Source organism: Haematobia irritans, chromosome 4 (genome assembly GCF_050003625.1).
Source record: "Haematobia irritans isolate KBUSLIRL chromosome 4, ASM5000362v1, whole genome shotgun sequence".
NCBI lineage: Eukaryota > Metazoa > Arthropoda > Insecta > Diptera > Muscidae > Haematobia > Haematobia irritans.
In genome coordinates, this window is record NC_134400.1 from 206,457,499 (window position 1) to 206,485,051 (window position 27,553).

At 33.3% G+C, this 27,553-nt stretch overlaps 5 protein-coding genes across 5 annotated transcripts; 2 read left to right on the plus strand and 3 right to left on the minus strand.

Moving 5' to 3' along the window:
* Positions 1-9,094: 9,094 nt before the first annotated feature.
* LOC142234311 (larval cuticle protein 65Ab1-like) lies at positions 9,095-9,511 on the plus strand. The gene has a single exon (XM_075305412.1). It carries the CDS (start codon positions 9,156-9,158, stop codon positions 9,462-9,464), a length of 309 nt encoding a protein of 102 aa, XP_075161527.1. The 5' UTR covers positions 9,095-9,155; the 3' UTR covers positions 9,465-9,511.
* Positions 9,512-15,199: 5,688 nt separating this feature from the next.
* Positions 15,200-15,580, plus strand: LOC142234725 (larval cuticle protein 65Ab1-like). Its single transcript, XM_075305894.1, has one exon. It carries the CDS (start codon positions 15,234-15,236, stop codon positions 15,540-15,542), a length of 309 nt encoding a protein of 102 aa, XP_075162009.1. The 5' UTR covers positions 15,200-15,233; the 3' UTR covers positions 15,543-15,580.
* A 1,783-nt stretch (positions 15,581-17,363) lies between these two features.
* On the minus strand, positions 17,364-17,759 carry LOC142234908 (larval cuticle protein 65Ab1-like). The gene has a single exon (XM_075306115.1). It carries the CDS (start codon positions 17,720-17,722, stop codon positions 17,414-17,416), a length of 309 nt encoding a protein of 102 aa, XP_075162230.1. The 5' UTR covers positions 17,723-17,759; the 3' UTR covers positions 17,364-17,413.
* A 2,630-nt stretch (positions 17,760-20,389) lies between these two features.
* LOC142234679 (larval cuticle protein 65Ab1-like) lies at positions 20,390-20,727 on the minus strand. Its single transcript, XM_075305859.1, has one exon. It carries the CDS (start codon positions 20,725-20,727, stop codon positions 20,419-20,421), a length of 309 nt encoding a protein of 102 aa, XP_075161974.1. The 3' UTR covers positions 20,390-20,418.
* A 2,380-nt stretch (positions 20,728-23,107) lies between these two features.
* On the minus strand, positions 23,108-23,445 carry LOC142234840 (larval cuticle protein 65Ab1-like). The gene has a single exon (XM_075306038.1). It carries the CDS (start codon positions 23,443-23,445, stop codon positions 23,137-23,139), a length of 309 nt encoding a protein of 102 aa, XP_075162153.1. The 3' UTR covers positions 23,108-23,136.
* Positions 23,446-27,553: the final 4,108 nt, after the last annotated feature.

The window sequence follows — 27,553 nt, forward strand, 5'->3', positions numbered from 1 at the left end:
GGTTGTTAGAGATCATATGCTGACACAATGTACCTAGTTTCAACCGGATCGGATGAAATTTGCTTCTCTTAGAGGCTCCGCAAGCCAAATCTGGGGATCGATTTATATGGGGGCCATATATAATTATGGACCGATGTAGACCAATTTTTGCATGGTTGTTGGAGACCATATACCAACACTATGTACCATATACCAACACACTTCTTTTAGAGGCTCGGCAAGCTAAATCGGGGGATCGGTTTATATGGGGGCTATATATAATTATGGACCGATGTGGACCAATTTTTGCACGGTTGTTAGAGACCATATAGTAACACCGTGTACAAAATTTCAGCCGGATCGGATGAAATTTGCTTCTCTTAGAGAATCGGCAAGCCAAATTTGGGGGTCCGTTTATATGGGGGCTATACGTAAAAATGAACCGATATGGCCCATTTGTAATACCATCCGACCTACAACAATAACAACTACTTGTGCCAAGTTTCAAGTCGATAGCTTATTTCGTTCGGAAGTTAGCGTGATTTCAACAGACGGACGGACGGACATGCTCAGATCGACTCAGAATTTCACCACGACCCAGAATATATATATATATATATATATATATATATATATATATATATATATATATATATATATATATATATATATATATATATATATATATATATATATATATATATATATATATACTTTATGGGTTCTTAGAGCAATATTTCGATGTGTTACAAACGGAATGACAAAGTTAATATACCCCCATCCTATGGTGGAGGGTATAAAAATAAATAGCCTAAATTCGAAGAAATTACATTTTAAAACGACGATTCTTTATTTAAAAAAAAAATCTTTTTTAATATTGTGTAAATTTAATATCCTAAAATTTAATAATCTTTCATAATAGGTCAATATTTTTTTTAGTGTACTATCACAGAGAAAATTACTTTGTTGCATAGTGTAAAAAAAGAGAAAACTTGATTATCGGAAATCAAGTTTTTTTGCTATCTTCACACAAAACAAAAATATTGTCGAACATTATGAATGTCAAAAGTGAAGAAATTTTTGTGTGTTTTAATTTAAATAGGAGAATATTTGTGCTTTAATTTAAATTTAGATTTTTGCATCGAATTAAGAATTTTGTATGGTTATGGTTAATAGAAAACTGTCAATATGCCACTTTAATGGCGTAGTTTGAATCAACTTTTAGTTATGGGCAATGAATTTACGAAAGGATGAGGGGTTTTCAATATATCGAAATAATGATTTGCGAAACCACAGAGTCTAAGTACCTACACAAAAAAAATATTTACGTGATATTTAGAATGCGCAATTTACTCACTATTAAGGACAAATTTCTTTAAAATAATAAAATAATAATTTTAATTAAAAGAAAGTTTATCATCTTTGATTCAAAATTTTTTTTTCATTAAATTTAGGACATATTTTGAAATTTGCGCCCCTTCGTTAAAGTTGCATGTCTTTAAACTATGGCAAAATTTCCTTAAACTAAACAACCCCATTTTTGGTTTAAAGAAATCGTCCTTAAATTAACTGAAATATTGAATCTTTGCATTTAAGATAAAAACGTTTCAAAAATAGGTTAAGACTTATTTTGAGGATTTAGCATCTTTGGTTTAAAGTTTTTTTGGAATTACGAAAATATTTCTTACTGCGAAGTATCCGTCATAATTTGGATTTTTAAACTAGCATTTGTTTGTGCGTGAATAGCTTTATTAATATGCCGGAAAAATAGAATGAAAATTCGATAAATGATATGTCCTAATTTAAAAAAAAATTTCCTTATTTTAAATAACCTGCATCTCTGGCTCGGAATCAATACAAAAATCCTTAAAGAAAGGTCAAAATCTTTGGATCCAAGTAAACTTTTTTTGAGTGTATGTAATTCTGTTTATCTCTATTCATAAGTATACATAAGAAAGGTGTACATTTACTATATGGAGGATTATGATTTTAAACAAAGGGCTCTCTCTACCCGACCAAAATATCGAAAACAGGTATAAACAAGTAAGGAAAGTCTAAAGTCGGGCGGGGCCGACTATATTATACCCTGCACCACTTTGTAGATCTAAATTTTCGATACCATATCACATCCGTCAAATGTGTAGCCCCCAACACATTTGACGGATGTGATATGGTATCAAATATATAAAGGTTTGTCCCCAATACATACATTTAAATATTACTCGATCTGTACAGAATTTGATAGACTTCTACAAAATCTATAGACTCAAAATTTAAGTCGACTAATGCACTAGGGTGGAACACAATGTTAGTAAAAAACAAGTAAGGAAAGTCTAAAGTCGGGCGGGGCCGACTATATTATACCCTGCACCACTTTGTAGATCTAAATTTTCGATACCATATCACATCCGTCAAATGTGTTGTATATATAAGGGTTTGTCCCAAATACATACATTTAAATATCACTCGATCTGGACAGAATTTGATAGACTTCTACAAAATCTATAGACTCAAAATTTAAATCGGCTAATGCACTAGGGTGGAACACAATGTTAGTAAAAAACCAGTAAGGAATGTCTAAAGTCGGGCGGGGCCGACTATATTATACCCTGCACCACTTTGTAGATCTAAATTTTCGATACCATATCACATCCGTCAAATGTGTTGGGGGCTATATATAAAGGTTTGTCCCAAATACATACATTTAAATATCACTCGATCTGGAAGAATTTGATAGACTTTTACAAAATCTATAGACTCAAAATTTAAGTCGGCTAATGCACTAGGGTGGAACACAATGTTAGTAAAAACATATGGGAAACGTTTAAATCTGAAGCAATTTTAAGGAACTTCGAAAAAGTTTATTTATGATTTATCGCTCGATATATATGTATTAGAATTTTAGGAAAATTAGAGTAATTTTTACAACTTTTCGACTAAGCAGTGGCGATTTTACAGGGAAAATGTTGGTATTTTGACCATTTTTGTCGAAATCAGAAAAACATATATATGGGAGCTATATCTAAATCTGAACCGATTTCAACCAAATTTGGCACGCATAGCTACAATGCTAATTCTACTCCCTGTGCAAAATTTCAACTAAATCGGAGTTAAAAATTGGCCTCTGTGGTCATATGAGTGTAAATCGGGCGAAAGCTTTATATGGGAGATATATCCAAATCTGAACCGATTTCAAGCAAATTTGGCACGCATAGTTACAACGCTAATTCTACTCCCTATGCAAAATTTCAACTAAATCGGAGCAACAAAATTGGCCTCTGTGGGCAAATGAGTGTAAATCGGGCGAAAGCTATATATGGGAGCTATATCTAAATCTGAACCGATTTTGCTGATATTTTGCAAGTTTTTCGAGACTCATAAAATATTCAGATGTACGGAATTTGAGGAAGATCGGTTGATATACACGCCAATTATGACCAGATCGGTGAAAAATATATATGGCAGCTATATCTAAATCTGAACCGATGAAGACGATCAATAGGGATCGTCTTTGAGCCGAAACAGGACCCTATAGCAAATTTTAGGACAATCGGACTAAAACTGCGAGCTGTACTTTGCACACAAAAATACATCAACAGACAGACAGACAGACAGACGGACATCGCTAAATCGACTCAGAATTTAATTCTAAGCCGATCCGTATACTAAAAGGTTGGTCTATGATTACTCCTTCTTGGCGTTCCATACAAATGCACAAACTTATTATACCCTGTACCACAGTAGTGGTGAAGGGTTTATAAATATGGGAAACATTTAAATCTGAAGCAAATTTTAGGAAACTTCGCAAAAGTTTATTTATGATTTATCGCTCGATATAACATATATGTATTAGAAGTTTAGGAAAATTAGAGTAATCTTTACAACTTTTCGACTAAGCTGTGGCGATTTTACAAGGAAAATGTTGGTATTTTGACCATGTTTGTAGAAATCAGCAAAACATATATATGGGAGCTATATGTAAATCTGAACCGATTTCAACCAAATTTGGCGCGCATAGCTATAATGCTACTTCTACTCCCTGTGCAAATTTCAACTAAATCGGCGTTAAAAATTGGCCTCTGTGGTCATATGAGTGTAAATCGGGCGAAAGCTGTATATGGGAGATATATCTAAATCTGAACCGATTTCAACCAAATTTGGCACGCATAGCTACAATGCTAATTCTACTCCCTGTGCAAAATTTCAATTAAATCGGAGCAAAAATTGGCCTCTGTGGTCATATGAGTGTAAATCGGGCGAAAGCTATATATGGGAGCTATATCTAACTCTGAACCGATTTCAATAAAATTTGGCACACTTGACTACACTACCAATTGCACTCCTAGTGCAAAATTTCAACCAAATTGGGGTAAAACTCTGGCTTCTGGGACCGTATTAGTCCATATCGGGCGAAAGATATATATGGGAGCTATATCTAAATCTGAACCGATTTCAACCAAATTTGGCACGCATAGCTACAATGCTAATTCTACTCCCTGTGCAAAATTTCAATTAAATCGGAGTAAAAGATAGCCACTGTGGTCATATGAGTGTAAATCGGGCGAACGATATATATTGGAGCTATATCTAAATCTGAACCGATTTCAACAAAATTTGACACACTTGACTACTCTACTAATTGTACTGCTAGTGCAAAATTTCAACCAAATTGGGATAAAACTCTGGCTTCTGGGACCGTATTAGTCCATATCGGGCGAAAGATATATCTAAATCTTAACCGATTTCAATAAAATTTGGCACACTTGACTATAGTACTAATTGTTATTCTTGTGCAAAATTTTAAGCAAATTAGGGTAAAACTCTGGCTTCTGGGACTATGTAAGTCCATATCGGGCGAAATATATATATGGGAGCTATATCTAAATCTGAACCGATTTCTTCCAAAATCAATAGGGTTCTATTCTGAGCCAAAACACATTGAATCAATTAAAAAATTAATTGAAATTTGGTAATGAAATCAATTAATTTTTTAATCAAGATTTTTTTCTATGCCCAATTAAAACTGTGATTGATACTATCATTTTCGTGATTGAAGACATTTCAATTAAAAAATTAATTGGATAACTGGTACAATTAACTTTTTAATCAAGATAGAAACATTAAGTTAATTAAGTCAATGATTGAAAATTTTAAAATTTTTAATTAAAAAGTTAATTGATACAATAAACTTTTAATCATATTCGGAAGACTAAGTCAGTTAAAAAAGTGATTAACATTTTTTTAAATTTTTAATTAAAATTTTTTTTCAAACAATGAATTGTTAATCCAAATAAAAATTCTAAGCCAATTCAAAAGGTAATTGAAAATAGTTACCTTTTTTTTAATTAATAAATTAATTGAGTTTTGCAATCAACATCAATTAAATTTTTAATTGAATCAATTAAAAAATTAATTGAAATTTGGTAATGAAATCAATTAATTTTTTAATCAAGATTTTTTTCTATGCCCAATTAAAACTGTGATTGATACTATCATTTTCGTGATTGAAGACATTTCAATTAAAAAATTAATTGGATCAATTAATTTCGTGATTGAATCAGAAAAAAATTTTTTTGTGTGTGGATAGCGTACACACATTTTATAACGACTATCATACACACATTCGCGCATCTAGACAATCTTGGTAGCGGGTGGTAACATATTTCTGCAGAGTGCTGAGCCCTCTGCCCATAGGCCTTTCCACGCTTATGCATTTGGCTTTTGGCGACAATTGCTGATTCCAAAGTATTTTAAAACTTATTTGATATTGTCTTCTAACTTTTAACTTAGTCCAAATTAGGCAGCTTTAATACATATATAAGCCACTTTAATTATTGGTCGAATTATATGGCGTCTATATCTGCTTATGGTCTGATATGGACCAATATTTGTTAGAAGGCATATATTGACATGACGTCCTAAATTTCTACCGGACAGGATGATGTTTGTTCTTCCATGAAGTAAAAACTGTAGGGTTGGTTTATATGGGGATATGAATAATAAAAAACCTATATGGACCAATATTTGCATGTTTCTTAGAAAGCATATATTGATATCATGTCACGATTCAGCCGAGTCTGTGAAATTAAATACTCCAATAGGCTGCTAAAAGTTTTCCGATATGGCCCATTTGTTATACCATTCTTTATTATGGCAAGCGATAGCTTGCTTCATTCTAAATCGACTCAGAATTTCAAAATGGCCCCGAATATATACATTTTATGATTCAATGCGGTACAAACAAAATGACAATGTTAGTATTCGTGTACGACCAAAAACGACAAAAACATAAAACATTTAGGTATAAATTATTGTCATGCCAACCCCTCTATCACCTTTTATCTTCTTCGATTTCATCTTAATAATGTAATAAGTTAATATCAAGTCGGGACAATCTCTTCCCATAGGGAGAATGTATTCCCAACTCTTATCTCATTGTGTCTATTTACAGTGAAAAAAAATATTTACGTGATATTAAAAATTACCCAACCTTAATTTTAGGTTGCCAAATTTGCAAAATATTAAGGACAAATTTCTTTAAAATAATGACATTTTAATTAAAATAAAGTTTATAATCTATACATCAAAAATTTTTTTCATTAACTTTAGGACAAAAATTTGGTAAATTTGCGTCCCTCCGTTAAAGTCGCATGCCTTTGAACTTTTGAATTTTTCTTAAAACAAAGAAACACCTTTTTGATTTTAATAAATCGTCCTTTAATTAACTGAAATATTGAATCTTTAGATTTAAGATAAAAAAGCTTCAAATATAGGCTAAGGCTTATTTTGAGGATTTAGCATCCTTGGTTTAAAGTTTTTTCTTGGAATTAAGAAAAAAATTACTTTTAGGTATCCGCTATAACTTGGTTTTTTAAACTGGCATATTTATTTGTGCGTGAATAGAGATCTGAATCCTAATTTTAATTTTATTGATCCTATATTTAAGGCCAGATAGGTCGCTAAAAAATGTCTTTATTTTAAGGAAGCCGCATCTTTGGCTCGGAATTAGTACCAAAATCCTTAAGAGAAAGTCAAAATCTTTGGATCCAAGTAAAATGGTTTTTTTGAGTGTATGTTTGCATCCAAGCGTATTATATTTACAAACATTTTATGTCCCAAACATATAATTTTTACACCACAAATATGAAAAACTGTCTTTTTCGTCAGTGTACAGTGGCTTTCAAACTAGAAGTAATTAATTAAATCTTTAACTATTGGAACGTATACAAAATAAAATATGAAATAACACACTCAACAAAAAGTGAACCCTATATTTCACTAAAGCTGATTTAATTCTATTTTAGTTCAAGAAATTATTACGTTTTAAGAAAGTTGTCATGACTTTAATAATTTTTTGCTTACTTTAGTTAAATTAACTAAAGCAGAGGAAAAATTATACACAAAGGAAGCATAAAGATTAACTAAATTCGTGTCTCCCGCAAAATAGTTCAGAATTTCTTAAAATTTGTAAATTTTACCAATAATGCGCCCATCATGAACTTCGTATGGCACTAAATACATTCTTGCAATTTTGAACAATAATTTTTTCCTTCAAACTACAAAACTTTCTTTAAGAAATAAATATGTACTTATTTTTGTGATATCGGAGTATTTAGTGTCAGCCTTTGTAATACGGTTTAGTTAAAATTTTCAAAAAATATTCAAAATTTTCTAAAACTAACCAAATTTTTCCTTTATGGTGGGTTCACTGTTTTTGCAGTGCAGATGTAAGTTTATACACAAAAACTTTTGTAAAGGGTGGTTAAATTGTAAGGACCGATGTTAAATGTGAACCACACCTAACCGCCAAGTTTTTTCCGAATTTTATTTGACATTTCTCTATTTCAGACTTACTCAATTTGTTAAATTTATCCAGACTTATTATGAAAATGGGCTTTCATTTTCGAAGAAAATCATCTTCAGTGATGAGGCACATTTTCACCTCAGTAGATTCGTCAATAAACAGAATTGCCGCATTTGGGTGAATGAGAATCCAAGAGTGATTGGCGAAAAACCAATGCACCCACAAAGAGTGACTGTTTGGTGCGGTTTATGGGCTGGCGGCATCATCGGGCCGTATTTTTTCCAAAATGAGGCCGGTCAGGCAGTTACTGTGAATGGTGTTCACTATCGTGAGATGATAACGAACTTTTTATGGCCCGAATTAGAAGATATGGATGTGGACGATATGTGGTTTCAGCAGGACGGTGCCACTTACCACACAGCCAACGAAACAATGGTTCTTTTGCGCAACAAATTCAATGGCCGTGTTATCTCACGTAATGGCGATGTCAATTGGCCGCCAAGTTCATGTGATTTGACACCGTTGGACTTTTTTCTTTGGGGTTATTTGAAAGAAAAGGTGTACGTCGATAAGCCAGCAAAAATTCAAGAGCTAAAGGATGAGATAATTCGTCACATTAACGGCATAGAACCTCCATTATGCCTCAGCGTCATCGAAAATTTGGACCATCGGATGGAGGTATGCCACCGAGGTCGCGGCGCCCATTTGGCCGATATTTTGTTCCATATATAGAGTAATACCAATATATCATAATAAAATAAAATTACAATAATTTCCTAAATAGTTTGTGTTTTATTCAAAATCAACATCGGCCCTTGAAATTGTAACCACCCTTTATGTCCCTCCCTCTGAGACATACCGAAGGGCGATTTATTAGCCATCGACATGATCAATTATAACTGTAGATTGAGAAACCAGTGTTAAACCAAGTTATATGTTAGTATAATTTAAGACATATTTGAAAATCAAAGCATACAGTTCCAATAAAATTACATAACCAAACTCTTGAACAGTGATGTGGGCTATTACGTACATCGATATCGACATTGACAACGAATTAGAAGGAAAGTATGAAAATAACATTCTGAACTATATATGTTATCCATACTTTCTATTGTGAATAATAAAGAGTTCGCGACATTTAAAATTACCAGTTTAAATTATTATTGACACTAATCTGCTACTGCAATTAAACACCATATTTGAAATTTAATATGAATATTGCTGATTCCTGTTTAGATTATTTATTATGTATACAAAAAGACTTTTAGGCTATCGAATGAAATGTTATACGTTTGAACTATAAAAGTTCCATTGTTTGGATCATTTGTCATCCATACAGTTGCCAACTATTCAAGGAACAACAAGCATCATGAAATTCTTCATCCTTTTCGCTGCCCTCTTTGCCGTTGCTTTGGCTGCTCCCCGTCCAGATGCTGAAATCCTTAAGCAAGATAGTGAAGTTGGACCTGAAGATTTCAGATTTGCTGTTGGAACTAGTGACGGAACCGAACACAATGCCGAAGGTAAAGTAAAGGATGTTGGTACCGATCACGCCGCCATTGTTGTTCATGGATCATATACTTGGGTTGATGAGAAGACTGGCGAAAAATTCACTGTTGAATATGTTGCTGATGAGAATGGTTTCCAACCTAAAGGTGCTCATTTGCCAATTGCCTAAATAATTTTTGAATTTGTTAATAATAAATAAGAATAAAAAGAAAAAAATGTTATTTTTTTTTATTATTTTGAAATTATATATGAAATGTCACAGTAAGTTTGTTTTGACATATGGGGTTATATATATTTAGATACTAGAGCATATACAATTACTTGGTATATGAAAGTCGAAAATCGACTAATCGATTTGTGCTGAAAAGTCAAAAGCATCTTTTTGTAATCTTGAAATTTCACAAATGACTTTTGATGGTGGCCACTATCGGCTTTTAATGAAAAAGTCAAAAAGTCCGAAATATGAAAAAAAAGTGAGAAAAAATTTACTTTTAAAAATTTGAAAAAGTCTACTTGTCAACTTTTTCAATCCGATATTTCGAAAGGTAGACTTTTGTAAATTTTGAGCAAGTTGAAAACACAACTTAGAAAATCGAATTTGTGATTCTGAATTCAACTCCTATATTAAAAATCAAACCCAAGATTAGAATTTATATATTCGATTTCTTAGGTGATCCAAAGACCCATTTGATTAAGTAGTTACAACAATATAGGTACACTGAAAAAACAGTGAACCCACCAGGAAGAAAACATTTAGTTAATTTTAGAAAATTTTTAATATTTTTAGAAAATTTTAACTAAACAGTATTACATACGCTGACATCACGCCGATATCACAAAAATAAGTAAATATTTTTCGACAAATTCAAGAAAATTTATTAGACATAATTATAGCTGATGGCCTTAGCAGCCAATGCTACTTTTCCCTTTTCTTTTTTATCATACATTTACTGTATGATTAAAATAAACAATAAATAAATAAATAAATATTAGACATAATTAATTTTTTTTCACTTGTTAAAGAAATTTTTTTAGTTTGAAAGAAATAATTGGAGTTCAAAATTGCAAGAATGTCTTTAGTGACATACGAAGTTCTTGATGGACGAATTTGTAATAAAATTTACAAATTTAAAGAAATAATGAACTATTTGGTGAGAAGTTCGAATTTAGTAAAACTTTTTACTTCATTTGTATATAATTTTTTCCGTTTTTTAGTTCATTTAACTAACATAGGCAAAAAATTATTAGTGTAAACGAAACTTTCTCCATATGTAATAATTCCATGAACTAAAACAAAGTTAAATTGGCTTTAGTGAAATAGAGAGTTCACTTTTTTTGAGTGTATTGGCATATATAATATACTAATCGGTACCCAAAATATACTTTCTGAGTGTACCACATACTCCTTTTAATCAGATCTCCGTGACGTTAGTATCCCTCTTTTGCAGCCAAAAAACTGTGAGCGACTAAATTTAGTAGAATTTTGCACGTACATCCGAAGACCAAACTTTTGTCCATAATTGCCCGAATTGTATTTTTACTTCAATTAACAGAATTTAGTAGCAATAAAATATAAAGATGATTTCAATAATGAATTATTGAATGAAAATTTGATTTAACTCATGAGAATTCGGTGTGAAAATTGAACTGGGTTAGATTAGATTAGGTTCGGTATAGTAGTAGCCCGATCTTTCTGGCTCACTAAGACAGTCCATTGTGATACCACAGTGGTGAACTTCTCTCTTATCACTAAAGGGTGATACGGTCAAAATTTGGTCAATATAAACTTGACGTATTTCTTTCAATTTTGCATTTTGAAGGTGTGTGTGTGTAGAATGTTGCTCCTATTTTGATTTTGGAATTCACTCTTCAGTTGTCAAAATGCCTTCCAAGCAAGAAGAGCAACGTATCAAAATTTTGCTCGCGCATCGCGAAAATCCGAGCTACTCGCACGCAAAGCTGGCAAAATCGCTAAAAGTTGCCAAATCAACCGTTACAAATGTAATTAAAGTGTTTGGGGAACGTTTGTCGACAGCCAGGATCGGGGGGAAATCGAAAACCGGAAGCCGCTGAGACGACAAAGAGAGTTGCCGGTAGTTTCAAGCGAAACCCTAACCTCTCTCTCCGAGATGCCGCAAATAAGCTGGGTGTATCGTCTACAACAGTGCATCGAGCCAAAAAACGAGCCGGACTATCGTCTAACAAGAAGGTAGTGACTCCAAATCGCGATGATAAACAAAATACGACGGCCAAAGCGCGATCCCGGAGGCTGTACACGACGATGCTGACGAAATTTGACTGCGTGGTAATGGACGACGAAACCTACGTCAAAACCGACTACAAGCAGCTTCCGGGACAGGAGTTTTATACGGTAAAAGGAAGGGGAAAGGTAGCAGATATTTTCTAGCACATAAAACTGTCAAAGTTCGCAAAGAAATATCTGGTTTGACAAGCCATCTGTACCTGTGGCTTGAAAAGCAGCATTTTCATAGCTTCCGGGACTGTCAACCAAGAAATTTACGTGAAAGAGTGTTTGAATAAACGTCTGCTGCCTTTCCTGAAGAAACACGGTTGTTCCGTACTGTTTTGGCCGGATTTGGCATCTTGCCATTACGGTAAAAAGGCCATGGAGTGGTACGCCGCCAACAACGTGCAGGTGGTTCCCAAGGACAAGAACCCTCCCAACACGCCAGAGCTCCGCCCAATTGAGAAATACTGGGCTATTGTCAAGCGGAACCTAAAGAAGACCAAAAAAACTGCTAAGGACGAGCAGCAGTTCAAGGCAAACTGGCTTTCTGCGGCGAAGAAGGTGGACAAGGTGGCTGTACAAAATCTGATGGCAGGTGTCAAGTGTGGGCCCGGCAATTCGGATTTGGAAAAGCGAAAGCCTAACTGAATATTTTTCCTGAATTTTATACTAATTGAACAATAAATACATCGTTAAGTAAACAACGAAGATTTTTTGGTTGTTTATTTTCTCTTATGAATGGACGTTATCAGCAGAAAATTTCATACATGCAAAATATGGTCTTTAATTATGTAGGTTACTTTTAATAGGAAACAAGTAAGGAAAGTCTAAAGTCGGGCGGGGCCGACTATATTATACCCTGCGCCACTTTTTAGATCTAAATTTTCGATACCATATCACATCCGTCAAATGTGTTGGGGGCTATATATAAAGGTTTGTCCCAAATACATACATTTAAATATCAGTCAATCTGGACAGAATTTGATAGACTTCTACAAAATCTATAGACTCAAAATGTAAGTCGGCTAATGGGGAGACACCGTGGTACAATGGTTCCTGCTTCGATTCCTGCTTCGACCGAACACCAACAACTTTTCAGCGGTGGATTATCCCACTTCAGTAATGGTGGTGACATTTCTGAGGGTTTCAAAGCTTCTCTAAGTGGTTTCACTGCAATGTGGAACGCCTTTCGGACTCGGCTATAAAAAGGAGGTCCCTTGTAATTGAGCTTAACATCGAATCGGGCATCACTCAGTGATAAGAGAGAAGTTCACCAATGTGGTATCACAATAGTCTAAGTGAGCCTGATACTTCGGGCTGCCACCTAACCTAACCTAATGCACTAGGGTGGAACACAATGTTAGTAAAAAAATATGGGAAACATTTAAATCTGAAGCAATTTTAAGGAAACTTCGCAAAAGTTTATTTATGATTTATAGCTCGATATATGTATTAGAAGTTTTGGAAAATTAGAGTCTTTTTACAACTTTTCGACTAAGCAGTGGCGATTTTACAAGGAAAATGTTGGTATTTTTACAATTTTTGTCGAAATCAGAAAAACATATATATGGGATCTATATCTAAATCTGAACCGATTTCAACCAAATTTGGCACACATAGTTACAAAGCTAATTCTACTCCCTGTGCAAAATTTCAATTAAATCGGAGTAAAATATTGGCCACTGTGGTCATATGAGTGTAAATCGGGCGAACGATATATATGGGAGCTATATCTAAATCTGAACCGATTTCAATTAAATTTTGCACACTTGACTACACTACTAATTGTACTACTAGTGCAAAATTTCAATCAAATTGGGGTAAAACTCTGGCTTCTGGGACCGTATTAGTCCATATCGGGCGAAAGATATATATGGGAGCTATATCTAAATCTGAACCGATTTCAATCAAATTTTGCACACTTAACTGCACTACTAATTGTACTCCTAGTGCAAAATTTCAACCAAATTCGGCCAAAAATCTGGCTTCTGGGGCCATATAAGTCCATATCGGGCGAAAGATATATATGGGAGCTATATCTAAATCTGAATCGATTTCAACCAAATTTAGCACGCATAGCTACAATGCTAAATCTACTCACTGTGCAAAATTTCAACCAAATTGGGCCAAAACTCTGGCTTTTAGGACCATATTAGTCCACATCGGGCGAAAGATATATATGGGAGCTATATCTAAATCTGAACCGATTTCAATCAAATTTGGCACACATGACTATACTACTAATTATACTTCTAGTGCAAAATTTCAACCAAATTCGGCCAAAAATCTGGCTTCTGGGGCCATATAAGTCCATATCGGGTGAAAGATATATATGGGAGCTATATCTAAATCTGAACCGATTTCAACCAAATTTTGCGCACTTACGACTAAATTTTATGTTTGTACAAAATTTCAAGCAAATCGGTATAAAACTCTGGCTGCTGGGTCCATATTAGTGCATATCGGGCGAAAGATATATATGGGAGCTATATCTAAATCTGAACCGATTTCTTCCAAAATCAATAGGGTTCTATTCTGACCCAAATTAGGAACACATGCCAAATTTGAAGGCGATTGGACTTAAATTGCGACCTAGACTTTGATCACAAAAATGTGTTCACAGACAGACGGACGGACGGACGGACGGACGGACGGACGGACGGACGGACAGACGGACATGGCTATATCGACTCAGGGACCCACACTGAGCATTATTGCCAAAGACACCATGTGTCTACCTCGTCTCCTTCTGGGTGTTACAAACATATGCACTAACTTATAATACCCTGTTCCACAGTGTGGCGCAGGGTATAAAAAGAGTTTTATGCAACATTTTAAAAATCCGAAGGTTCTGGGTGTTACAAACATATGCACTAACTTATAATACCCTGTTCCACAGTGTGGCGCAGGGTATAAAAAGAGTTTTATGCAACATTTTAAAAATCCGAAGGTTCTAAGCCGTTCTAAGAATTTTGTCCGGCGGAACAGCTTTAAATGGTTTTAAATTAAAGGGAACTTCATATAAATTGAGAATATCGCCCATATTTCTTTTAAGTTTGCAAATAATTTCCAATTTTGCAAACTGTTTTTTTTTTTTTTTTTTTTTTCATTACACAATTTTTTGTTGCTACAGATTAGTTACAGAATTACACGTTCGTTAGTGCAAACATGTCTTTTCGTAGACAACGTAAACGATGCGATTATCGTGAAGAAATACAGAATCCCACTACTGAGCTAGTCATTTGGTAGTGCATTGTATAGAACTTTTGAGAAATCACATCATAGAGTTCTAATAATATTGGAAAATAAAATACTTAAAACATATATTTTGCAAATAATTATAAAGCCTTTCTACGCATAATGATATCGACATTGACAATGAATTAATAGGAAAGTATCAAACTAACCTTCTGTCTGCTATTATTTATGCATACTTTCTTTGGATTATTTATTTTAAGAATTTTATAGCGTTCGCGACATTTAAAATTACCAGTTTAAATTATTTAATGAGCTACTGCAACTAAAAACTATATTTGAAATTTAATATGGTTATTGTATATTCCTGATTTAATCTAATTTAGTTGTATACGAAAAGACTAAACTGCTATACGTTTTAAACTATAAAAATTCCATTGTTTGGCAAATAGTTCATCCATACAGTTGCCAACTATTCAAGGAACAACAAGCATCATGAAATTCTTCATCCTTTTCGCTGCCCTCTTTGCCGTTGCTTTGGCTGCTCCCCGTCCAGATGCTGAAATCCTTAAGCAAGATAGTGAAGTTGGACCTGAAGATTTCAGATTTGCTGTTGGAACTAGTGACGGAACCGAACACAATGCCGAAGGTAAAGTAAAGGATGTTGGTACCGATCACGCCGCCATTGTTGTTCATGGATCATATACTTGGGTTGATGAGAAGACTGGCGAAAAATTCACTGTTGAATATGTTGCTGATGAGAATGGTTTCCAACCTAAAGGTGCTCATTTGCCCATTGCCTAAATTTGTTTATAATAAATAAAAATGGAATAGAAATACTATTTATTTAGTTTGTTTGAATTTCTATGTAAACTGTCTGGGGTATCATATTAGGTCGGTAGTACTATGCCTTATTCAAAAAGACCTATAATTGACACCTTGAAGAATTTGCAACATACAAGTATAGCCACCCTGTGTATACAAGGCATGCTCGCCTTGCATACACAGGGTCGTGGGTTCAATCCCAGTATCGATCAAACACCAAAAAGTTTATCAGAGGTAGACTATTTCAGTAATGCTGGTGATATTTCTGACTTTCAAATTGGTTTCACTGCTATTTGGAACGCCGTAAGGGTCGGCTTTAAAAATGTCCTATGTCATTGAGCTTAACATAGAATCGGGTAGCACTTAGTGATAAGAGAGAAGTTCACCACTGTGGTATCACAATGGACTGTCTAAGTGAGCCAGAAAGATCAGGCTGCCACTATACCTAACCTAATTTAATCTAATCTAGTTCAATTTTCACACCGAATTCTCATGAGTTAAATCAAATTTTCATTCAGTAATTCATTATTGAAATCATCTTTATATTTTATTGCTACTAAATTATGTTAATTGAAGTTAAAATACAATTCGGGTAATTATGGACAAAAGTTTGGTCTTCGGATGTATGTGCAAAATTCTACTAAAGTTAGTCGTTCACAGTTTTTTGGTTGCAAAAAGAGGGATACTAACGTCACGGGGATCTGATTGAAAGGAGTATGTGGTACACTTAGAAAGTATATTTTGGGTACCGATTATATGAGGTATATTATATATGACAATACACTCAAAAAAAGTGAACTCTCTATATCACTAAAGCCAATTTAACTTTGTTTTAGTTCATGGAATTATTATATATGGAGAAAGTTTCGTTTACACTAATAATTTTTTGCGTACGTTAGTTAAATGAACTAAAAAAAATTATATACAAATGAAGTAAAAAGTTTTACTAAATTCGAACTTCTCACCAAATAGTTCGTTATTTCTTTAAATTTGTAAATTTTATTACAAATTCGTCCATCATGAACTTCGTATGTCACTAAAGACATTCTTGCAATTTTGAACTCCAATTTTTTCTTTCAAACTAAAAAAAAATTCTTTAACAAGTGAAAAAAATTAATTATGTCTAATAAATTTTCTTGAATTTGTCGAAAAATATTTACTTATTTTTGTGATATCGGCGGGATGTCAGCGTTTGTAATACTGTTTAGTTAAAATTTTCTAAAAATATTAAAAATTTTCTAAAATTAACTAAGTGATTTCCTCCTGGTGGGTTCACTGTTTTTTCAGTGTACCTATATTGTTGTAACTACTTAATCAAATGGGTATTTGAATCACCTAAGAAATCGAATATATAAATTCTAATCTTGGATTTGATGTTTAATATAGGAGTTGAATTCAGAATCACAAATTCGACTTTCTAAGTTGAGTTTTCAAATTGCTCAAAATTAACAAAAGTCTACCTTTCGAAATATCGGATTGAAAAAGTTGACAAGTAGACTTTTTTAAATTTTTAAAAGTAAATTTTTTCTCACTGTTTTCATATTACAGACTTTTTGACTTTTTCATTAAAAGCCTATTAGTCGATAGTGGCCACCATCAAAAGTCATTTGTGAAATTTCAAGATTACAAAAAGAATCTTTTGACTTTGCAGCACAAATCGATTAGTCGATTTTCGACTTTCATATACCAAGTAATTGTATATGCTCTAGAATCTTAATATATATATAACCCCATATGTCAAAACAAGCAAACTTACTGTGACATTTCATATATAACTTCAAAATAATAAAATAAATAACATTTTGTTTTTCTTTTTATTCTTATTTATTATTAATAAATTCAAAAATTATTTAGGCAATGGGCAAATGAGCACCTTTAGGTTGGAAACCATTTTCATCGGCAACATATTCAACAGTGAATTTTTCCCCGGTCTTTTCATCAACCCAAGTATATGATCCATGAACAACAATGGCGGCGTGATCGGTACCAACATCCTTTACTTTACCTTCGGCATTGTGTTCAGTTCCGTCACTAGTGCCAACAGCAAATCTGAAATCTTCAGGTCCAACTTCACTATCTTGCTTAAGGATTTCAGCATCTGGACGAGGAGCAGCCAAAGCAACGGCGAAGAGGGCAGCGAAAAGGATGAAGAATTTCATGATGCTTGTTGTTCCTTGAATAGTTAAAATTGTTATGGATAACGAATGACTAAGGCAATATACCTTTTATAGTTTAGATATATGAAAATTAGTTTGCATACTTAAAAGTATTGCATATGTATGCATTAAGAAATATGATAGAATAAATAAGAACATACAATCAAAATCTATAAATAATACAATTTTTATGTAGAGTAGCTTATTAATGGGAACTAAAAATCTAATCAGGTTAGATCAACTTTCGTAAACTAATAAGTTTTTGTGGTATTCATAAATTGTGTTCTAATGAAAACAGTCAAAGCAAATAATAAGGGATACTAAGTATTTCTATCATTCGCTAAAATAATGCTGTGTGACTACTTCGAATGATTGTGTCTTAAGTTGTTTGATTACATTTATTAACAGAACCTAGCAATCAGGGATTCGGAGCGGAGTGGAACGAGTAGCAGAGCAAACCCTTTTTCGCCCGGAGTGGGAGCGATTTTTTTAAAGACCAGAGCGGGAGCGGAGCGTTTTGCAAAAGAAAAACCGTTCCGCTCCGAAAAACAAATATTAGTTTTAATCGAATGCTATTTATGACATTTTCTTTTTATTTCGTTTGCTCTGGTATACATTTGCATAAAGAGTACAATTGATAATGTGGTAAATATGGCCAAATTTGGTTGAAATCGGTTGAAATTTAGATATACTTCCAATATATATCTTTCGCCCGATATCCACCTATATGGCCACGGAAACCAGAGTTTTAGATGATTAAATTTTGCACAAGGAGTACAATTGGCACTATCGTGTAAAGTGTGCCAAGTTTGGTTGAAATCCATTCAGATTTAGATACAGCTCACATATATATATTTCGCCCGATTTACACCCATATGACCACAAAGAACAAAGTTGTACTCCGATTTACATGCATTTTTGTGCAGGGAGTAGAACTAATGTTCCTATTTTGCAGGTCAAATTTGGTTGATATCGGTTCAGATTTATATATAGCTTCATTCGAATTCATATGACCACGGAGTCCAAAGATTCACTCCAAATATTTTGAAATTGTGTATTGTTTAGAGTACAATTAATTGTATAGAGTACAATTAATATTTGGTCAAAATCGGTTTAGATTGAGACAAATCCCCCATATATATTCTTCCATAAGGCCAAAATACACACACTTTAATTTTAAAATCTGCACTGCTAAGATCAAATTTTCCCATGCTTCTAATACATATCCATCTACCGCTAAAGCATAATTACACATCTAACCGATAATCACCATTTTCAGCACACATCTTTATGGTCCTAAAATACCTCTAGAGTTCTAATTTCAGACTAATTGGATAAAACTTCGGTTTCTATTAGCCCAAGACCCTAAATCGGGATGTCGGTTTATATGGGGACTACGAGTATATCGAAAATTTGGACCGATATAGCCCATCATCGAAGTTGACTTGTTAGCATGCCCGCCTTGCATACACAAGGTCGTGGGTTCGATTCCTGCTTCGACCGAACACCAAAAAGTTTTTCAGCCGTGGATTATCCCACCTCAGTAATGCTGGTGACATTTCTGAGGGTTTCAAAACTTTTTCAAAGTGGTTTCACTGCAACGTGGAACGCCGTTCGGACTCGGCTAGAAAAAGGAGGTCCCTTGTCATTGAGCTGAACATGGAATCGGGCAGCACTCAGTGATAAGAGAGAAGTTCACCAATGTGGTATCGCAATGGACTGAATAGTCTAAGTGAGCCTGATACATCGGGCTGCCACCTAACCTAACCTAAGGGGACATCAGTAGTGAAAGGGTTAAATACGAGACTAAGACTTAGATTTTGCATTTTTGGTTTAAAGTTTTTTTGTTTTTGAAATTAAGAAAAAAAAATTTATTTTCAAGTATCTGTTATAATTAGGATTTTTAAATATAACTGTATTTGTACATGAATAACTTTGCTAATATATCGCAAAAAAAAATTAAAATTCGTTAGATCAGATCTGTATCCTAATTTGAATTTTATAGAGCCTAGATTTAAAGACAGATGACTCTCTAAAAATGTCCTTGTTTGAAGGAAGCCGAATCTTTGACTCGGAATCAATACCAAAATCCTTAACGGAAGGACAAACTCTTTGGATCCAAATAAAATTTTTTGAGTACAAGATAGAGATGCTCAAAATCAAAGATAAACAGAAGAACAGTGTACATATTTAATGAAGTTCCCTAAATTAATGTAAATGAAAGTAATATCAAAAAAGAACATTTGTTTCTACATTTCAGAAATATCGGTTAAACGTTTCTCAATACATAAAGTTTGAAAATCAGTCCCTGTGGAAGAGAACTTTGTCTTCAAATTGTCCTTATTTCAATTCTTCGCTTCTTTGGTTTGGAATCAACACTACAATCATTAGTGTAAAGACAAAATCCTTGGAACCGGGCATACTATTTTTCAGAGCATGGGCGAATCATTCATACAAGCTCCAACAAAACCACAAAAAATGCATATTAAACAAAAAAGATCGATTATCCTTCAGAGAAGTTTCCCTTTATTCCTCATGACCTATTCTTTTTAAATAAGTAATTTGAGTTTAGCACGCATTAAAATAGTCAAAGAGCTCTTTTTTGTTACGCAGAGTATGCTTTTAAACGACCTATCATTTGTGAGACAAAAAAAAAACACATATACGAAATTATATTTTCCATGTAATATTAAATTTATTTAGGCAACGGGCAAATGGGCACCAGTGGGTTGGAAACCATTTTCATCAGCAACATAGTTGACAGTGAAATGTTCACCAGTCTTCTCATCGACCCAGGAGTATGATCCATGAACAACAATAGCTTCATGTTCGGTGCCAACATCCTTCAATTTACCATCGGCATCCTGTTTGTTACCATCGGAGGTTTCAAAAGTGTAATGGAAGCTTTCGGGTCCTACATCACTGTCTTGCTTGACGATTTCAGCATCAGGACGAGGAGCAGCCAAGGCAACGGCAAAGAGGGCAGCGAAGAGAATGATGAATTTCATTGTGTTTATTGTTCCTTGAGTAATTGAAAACCTAATGGATATCGAAAGACTAAATACAGTTTACTTATATAGAGAAAGTGATAGGCTGCTTTCATCTTGACTAAAATTTCGAAATATTAAGTTAAACTAGAATTCCAAAATGCAAATAACTTAATTATATCTAAGGTAGTGTTAGGAAAATAAAAATCGATAAACAAATTAAAACAAGATTTTTTAGCAGATTAAGCATATTCAATTATACTTAAAATATGATCGACGGAGCGTTGCTACTAACTGGAATAGTTGCCAATAAAATTAAAGAACAATTAAAATTAAAGAACTAAGCAAATCATTTGCAACTGAACTTTTTGTTTTTTTTTCACCAAACCAAAATTTAAGACACCAGCTTTTTCTATCAAGCATTATACGTAGACGAGTTGTTTGTGTCTTAAGTCTTTGGCTTTTGGAACATGACCTGTACAATTTAGAAGTTTTTTTTTTGGTTTCTATAAAAATCTCCCTAATTCACAGCCAGAATCGAATCAATCACATTACCAGAGTACATAGAAGTACACTCAAAAAAGTGAACAATACACTTTATTTTATTGAATGAAAATTTTATATGTTTTAATTAAAATGTCCCCAATATGAGAAAATTTCTTTCACTTCAATTTGTTGTGTATGTTAGTCAAATTAACTAAAAAATAGAAAAATATGAATAAACAAATAAAGCATAAAGATTCACTAAATTCATATTTTAGTTCAGATTTTTTTAAAATTGTATAATTTTAGCACAAATGCACCCATATTGAACGTCGTATGGCACTATAGATATTATTGTAATTTCAAACTCCAATTCTGTCATTCGATCTACGAAATTTTCTTTAACAACCCAACAAAAAAAAATTGGAAGTTGTTCCATAAACATTTCTTTTAAAGCCCATCCCAGAATCCCCCATCGATTTTTTTCAACTTCCGATGCAGTTCTTTTGGACAAGTGCACAAACATTTCTTCTAAAGCGCATCTTGGGATCGCCCAATGATTTTTTTCTACTTCCGATACAGTCCTTGTGGACAAGTATTAAGGTATTTTAAGTGAAAATTTTGGACAATTAAATTTTACAAAAAAAACTAATAAAAAATTAAAAAAAAAATTATTAAAAAAAAGTAAAAAAATAATAATAATAAAAATAATTTTATCCCCGCTGGGATTTGAACCTGTGCCGTTTGACTTTTTCGCTTCCATGGAAGTTCTTTTGAGAAGGTTTTGCAAATTACGAGAATTTTTAATTTTTTTTTGTTGATTTTTAATGGAAGAAATATATTTATAAGAAAATATATGCCGAAAATATAAAATAAAAACGATGCACATAAAAACAATTTTTTTTAGAAAAATATTTGATAGAAAAACTGCCGCTGGTGAGATTTGAACCTGCGTTTCTTATTTTTTCGTTCATACTAATAAAGAACATCTCTAGAAGCAATTAGAATGTTATTCCTTGGTGTCATATTACGATCATATCACAAACATATAAATTGAACTTCCGAGGCTTTATGTTCAATGGCGTTAGTGACTGAGTGTGCTAAGGCGTTCTGTTATGGTGCCAGCAAACCGGTCGGAGCGAAAACGTTTTTCAAATTGTAAAAATTAGATAATTGGAAAATTATTGTATAATAAAACATATGGATGAAAAAAAGTGAAATTGGTTGAAATAAAAAATTTTTTCTTTTTAAATTTCTTCATTCAAATTAACTTCCAGGGCACAACTTCTAAAGCAATACAAAGAATCCAAGGTTAGGTTAGGTTAGGTTAGGTTATGTGGCAGCCCGATGTATCAGGCTCACTTAGACTATTCAGTCCATTGTGATACCACAGTGGTGAACAACTCTCTTATCACTGAGTGCTGCCCGTTAAGCTTAATGACAAGGGACCTCCTTTTTATGGCCGAGTCCGAACGGCGTTCCACATTCCAGTGAAACCACTTAGAGAAGCATTGAAACCCTCAGAAATGTCACCAGCATTGCTGAGGTGGGATAATCCACCGCTGAAAAACTTGTTGGTGTTCGGTCGTAGCAGGAATCGAACCCACGACCTTGTGTATGCAAGGCGGGCAAGGTAACCATTGCACCACGGTGGCTCCCAAAGGATCTAAAAAGGGAACACTTTTTTTTATCCCACAAAATAGTATCTCCTTAAAACCAAGCTCTGACCAAGTTTCAAAACCAATCTCTGACACATATAGTTTGAGCACAGCACACTGATATTTAGTAAGACGCATACGATAATTTGCAATCATTAGATTAGTTATCATGAAAACTGTCATTGTGTATCTTTTCTTTTAAATATTTTATGCATTTAAACGACCTATCATTTGTGAGAGAAAAAAACACATATACGAAATTATATTTTCAATGTAGTATTAAATTTATTTAGGCAACGGGCAAATGGGCACCAGTGGGTTGGAAACCATTTTCATCAGCAACATAGTTGACAGTGAAATGTTCACCAGTCTTCTCATCGACCCAGGAGTATGATCCATGAACAACAATAGCTTCATGTTCAGTGCCAACATCCTTCAATTTACCATCGGCATCTTGTTTGTTACCATCGGAGGTTTCAAAAGTGTAATGGAAGCTTTCGGGTCCTACATCACTGTCTTGCTTCACGATTTCAGCATCAGGACGGGGAGCAGCCAAGGCAACGGCGAAGAGAGCAGCGAAGAGAATGATGAATTTCATTGTGATTATTGTTCCTTGTGTAATCGAAAACCTAATGGATATCGAAAGACTAAATACACTGTACTTATATAGAGAAAGTGATAGGCTGCTTTCATCTTGATTATAATTCCAAAAAAAAAAAAAACAAAAATATTATGTTAAACTAGAATTCCACAATGCAAATAACTTAATTAGATCTAAGAAAATCAAAATCGATAAACAAATTAAAACGAGATATTTTAGCACATTAAGCATATTCTGTGTTGCTACAAACTGGAATTTTTGCGAAAATGGTAGAGAGAGGATATATCGTCGTACTTAAAATTAAAGAACTAAGCAAACCTAAGACTTTGGACACAAGCTTTTTCTATCAAGCATTATGCGTAGACGAGTGTTTGTGTCTTAAATCCTTCATTTTTGGTATCTTGAAAATTTAGAAGTGTTTTTTGTTTTGTATAAAAATCTCCATAATTCATAGCTCGAATCGAATCAATTACAATGTCAGAGTACTTACACAAGTACACTCAAAAAAAGAGAAAGTAAAACCAATTTAGCTTTATTTTAGTTCATGAAAATTTTTATAGTTTGGTTAAAATTTCCTCAATATGGAAAAGTTTCTTTAGCTTTAATACTCGTAATTTCTGGTGTTCGCTAGTAAAATTGGAAAAAATATACAAAGGGAATATATTTCCTGATTTTGAATTTACACAAATTTGTAAAATTTACCGCAAATGCCTCCATTGTGAACTTCGTATGGCTTTAACACATTTTTACAATTTCGAACTCCAATATTTCATTTCAAACTACGAAATTTTCAGTAAAAAAAGCGTCGCCATAAAAGTTGTGAAAATGTTCTTTTTGGATCCGGAAGTAGTGAAAAATTGGCGCAGAAGCGATGAATATAACACGGACTTCTCATAGGACAGATGTCCATCATTTCAAAAGCCGTTGCACTGAATTTGCATCACTTCTTACTCTGTGATTCAAATTCAATGTTTTGCATGTGAATTAAAAAATGTTGTCATATTTTGACAAATAAATAATTTTTATAATTTTTTATGGTTTTCAATGCATTGTAACGCTTGTCCGAAACGTTTGAATTAAAATATTTTGAAAAATTCGTAATAGTTCTTGAATGGATTTAGAATTTTTTTCGAGAAAATTTCAATAATTTGTACCATTTTATTAAAGCTTACTCTGTTTTTTACATTTTTGAAACAAACAAATTAAATTTACCCATTAAAAATAAGAAAAAAGCGAGTTATAAATAATTGAATTAAAAGAACTTCCTGTGTAGTTGAAATAAAGAAAATCTTTGGGAGTACATCTTTTGGAAGTGCTTTTAAAGTTGTGCATTTGGAAGAACTTCCAAAATTTTTTGCTGGGAAGTGAAACAATCATATAAATTGTCTTGACTTTGAGTTCTCTTCTGGCATTTATCTTGTTTAGACATTTTTTCATGGCATCGGGACCCACCAATATAATATAAACTCTCCTATTGAATGAAGCTGTATTAATTCTATGTATTCTTTGCATCGAATCCTTAATTAATGCTCTGAAGTTAATAAACTAATATTCTTAATGTGTTAATCCTCTATTTAATGCTCCCGGAAAACTTTTGGATTTTGCTTTTGTTATTTAAAATTTTTTGTGGAACTATGTTTTCGTTTAATCAGTTCTTCTGATAGGCATCATGAAGGCACAATAATAAGTAATCCTAAATAGTTTTGGCAATTTATAAAATCTAAGAAAGACCATACTGATTTCCCCAAATCTATGCTTTTAGATGAAGTGTACATTACAGGCTAATTTATTAGCCACTACAGGCTAATTTATTTGCAAATTTTTAGTTCAAACATTCAGTAATTGGATGCTATTGAGTTTGATTTTAGTATCTTAGAAAATTTCAATTCAAGATATGGGTTTGATTCAGCTCTCACTTGAGCTCTCAATTCGGTCAGACATGGATGGTCTTTCTTCAATATTTTTGAAGAAATATGTGTTCATCTATTGCTGAATCATTTCAATATTTATTTTTAGATAGCTGGGAAACTGCGTCTGCTACGCCTGCCTTCAGGTCTGGACCAATTTCCAAATTGTCTAATTTATCTAAAATCTTAGACCATTTGATATATGAACAAGTATATACGGCCGTAAGTTCGGCCAGGCCGAATCTTATGTACCCTCCACCATGGATTGCGTAGGAACTTCTACTAAAGGCTGTCATCCACAATCGAATTACTTGGGTTGCGATAACACTTGCCGATGGCAAGGTATCGTAAAACTTTTTAACACTGTCTTCTAAATTGTAAGTTAGTCCATAAGGGGTATATATTAAACAAAAAAAGGCCGATTAAACACGTATATAATTCAGTTTGACAAAATTTTCTATAGAAATAAAATTTTGACAAAATTTTCTATAGAAATAAAAACTTGACAAAATTTTCTATAGAAATAAAATGTTGACAAAATTTTCTATGGAAGTAAAATGTTGACAAAATTTTCTATAGCAATAAAATTTTGACAAAATTTTCTATAGAAATAAAATGTTGACAAAATTTTCTATAGAAATAAAATGTTGACAAAATGTTCTATAGAAATAAAATGTTGACAAAATTGTCTATAGAAATAAAATGTTGACAAAATTTTCTACAGAAATAAATTTTTTACAAAATTTTCTATAGAAATAAAATTTTGACAAAATTTTCTATGGAAATAAAATGTTGACAAACATTGCTATAGAAATAAACTTTTTACAAAACTTTCTATAGAAATGAAATTTTGACAAAACTTTCTATAGTAATATAATTTGACAATTTTTACATGGCAGTTAGAGGCCATATACTAACGAAATGTACCAAATTTCAACCGCATCGGATGACTTTTGCTCCTCCAAGAGGCTCCGGAGGTCAAATCTGGGGATCGGTTTATATGGGAGCTACATATATTTATTATGGACCGATATGGACCAATTTTTGCATGGTTGTTAGAGACCATATACTAACACCACGTACTAAATTTCAATTGGATCGGATGAATTTTGCTCATCCAAGAGGCTCCAGAGTTCAAATCTGGGGATCGGTTTATATGGGAGCTATATATAATTATGGACCGATATGGACCAATTTTTGCATGCTTGTTAGAGACCATATACTAACACCACGTACCAAATTTCAATCGGGTAGGATGAAGTTTACTCCTCCAAGAGGCTCCGGAGCTCAAATCTGGGGATCGGTTTATATGGGGGCTATACGTAAACGTGGGCCAATATGGCCCATTTTCAATACCATCCGACCTACATCAATAGCAACTACTTGTGCCAAGTTTCAAGTCGATATCTAGTTTCGTTCGGAAGTTAGCGTGATTTCCACAGACGGACGGACAGCCGGACAGACGGACAGACGGACGGACGGACATGCTTAGATCGACTCAGAATTTCACCACGACCCAGAATATATATACTTTATGGGGTCTTAGAGCAATATTTCGATGTGTTACAAACGGAATGACAAAGTTAATATACCCCATCCTATGGTGGAGGGTATAAAAAATAATCTAGTCACCACATCATTATGGTTCTCATGCTCAACAAGGGTTTATAAAATTCGTTCAATGGTAACTAATTTGTTAATTATTTTTGTTTAAATATTTTAGAAAGTGGATACAATGTACTTAAATTTCTGCAAAGCTAAGCCTTATCAAAGCTTCGCAAAATATTTCGCTTGAAAAGCTTTACAAAATTAGTTTCCATTATTTCCAATGTTTAGAGGTTTATTTAAGTTTTGGACGATGTTTCGCTTGTGTGAATGTTTCAATTTCAGAACCATATGTTACAACTTCTGGAGTTCCCCACGGTAGCATTCTGGGTGTTTTTTTTTTCAAAGTGTTTAATTTATGCGGATGACATTAAGCTATTTGAAAATACTCCATGTAATAAAAAGGTATTGTGTATGAACTTTGTAAGAACTAGTCTAGAATATGCTGCAATTGCAATCAAATTGAAAAACAAGTATATAAATCAGTAAGTTCGGCCGGGCCGAACCTTAAATATCCACCACCATGAATCAAATATACTAGTTTCCTTTGAAAATTTCAGGAGGGTTTGATGGCAGATATTTTCCCAAGCAGA

What these genes read in the sequence shown, in the direction of transcription:
- LOC142234908 (XM_075306115.1), bottom strand. Translation starts at nt 17,722, where the DNA reads ATGAAATTCTTCATCCTTTTCGCTGCCCTCTTCGCCGTTGCTTTGGCT.
- LOC142234725 (XM_075305894.1), top strand. Translation starts at nt 15,234, where the DNA reads ATGAAATTCTTCATCCTTTTCGCTGCCCTCTTTGCCGTTGCTTTGGCT.
- LOC142234840 (XM_075306038.1), bottom strand. Translation starts at nt 23,445, where the DNA reads ATGAAATTCATCATTCTCTTCGCTGCTCTCTTCGCCGTTGCCTTGGCT.
- LOC142234311 (XM_075305412.1), top strand. Translation starts at nt 9,156, where the DNA reads ATGAAATTCTTCATCCTTTTCGCTGCCCTCTTTGCCGTTGCTTTGGCT.
- LOC142234679 (XM_075305859.1), bottom strand. Translation starts at nt 20,727, where the DNA reads ATGAAATTCATCATTCTCTTCGCTGCCCTCTTTGCCGTTGCCTTGGCT.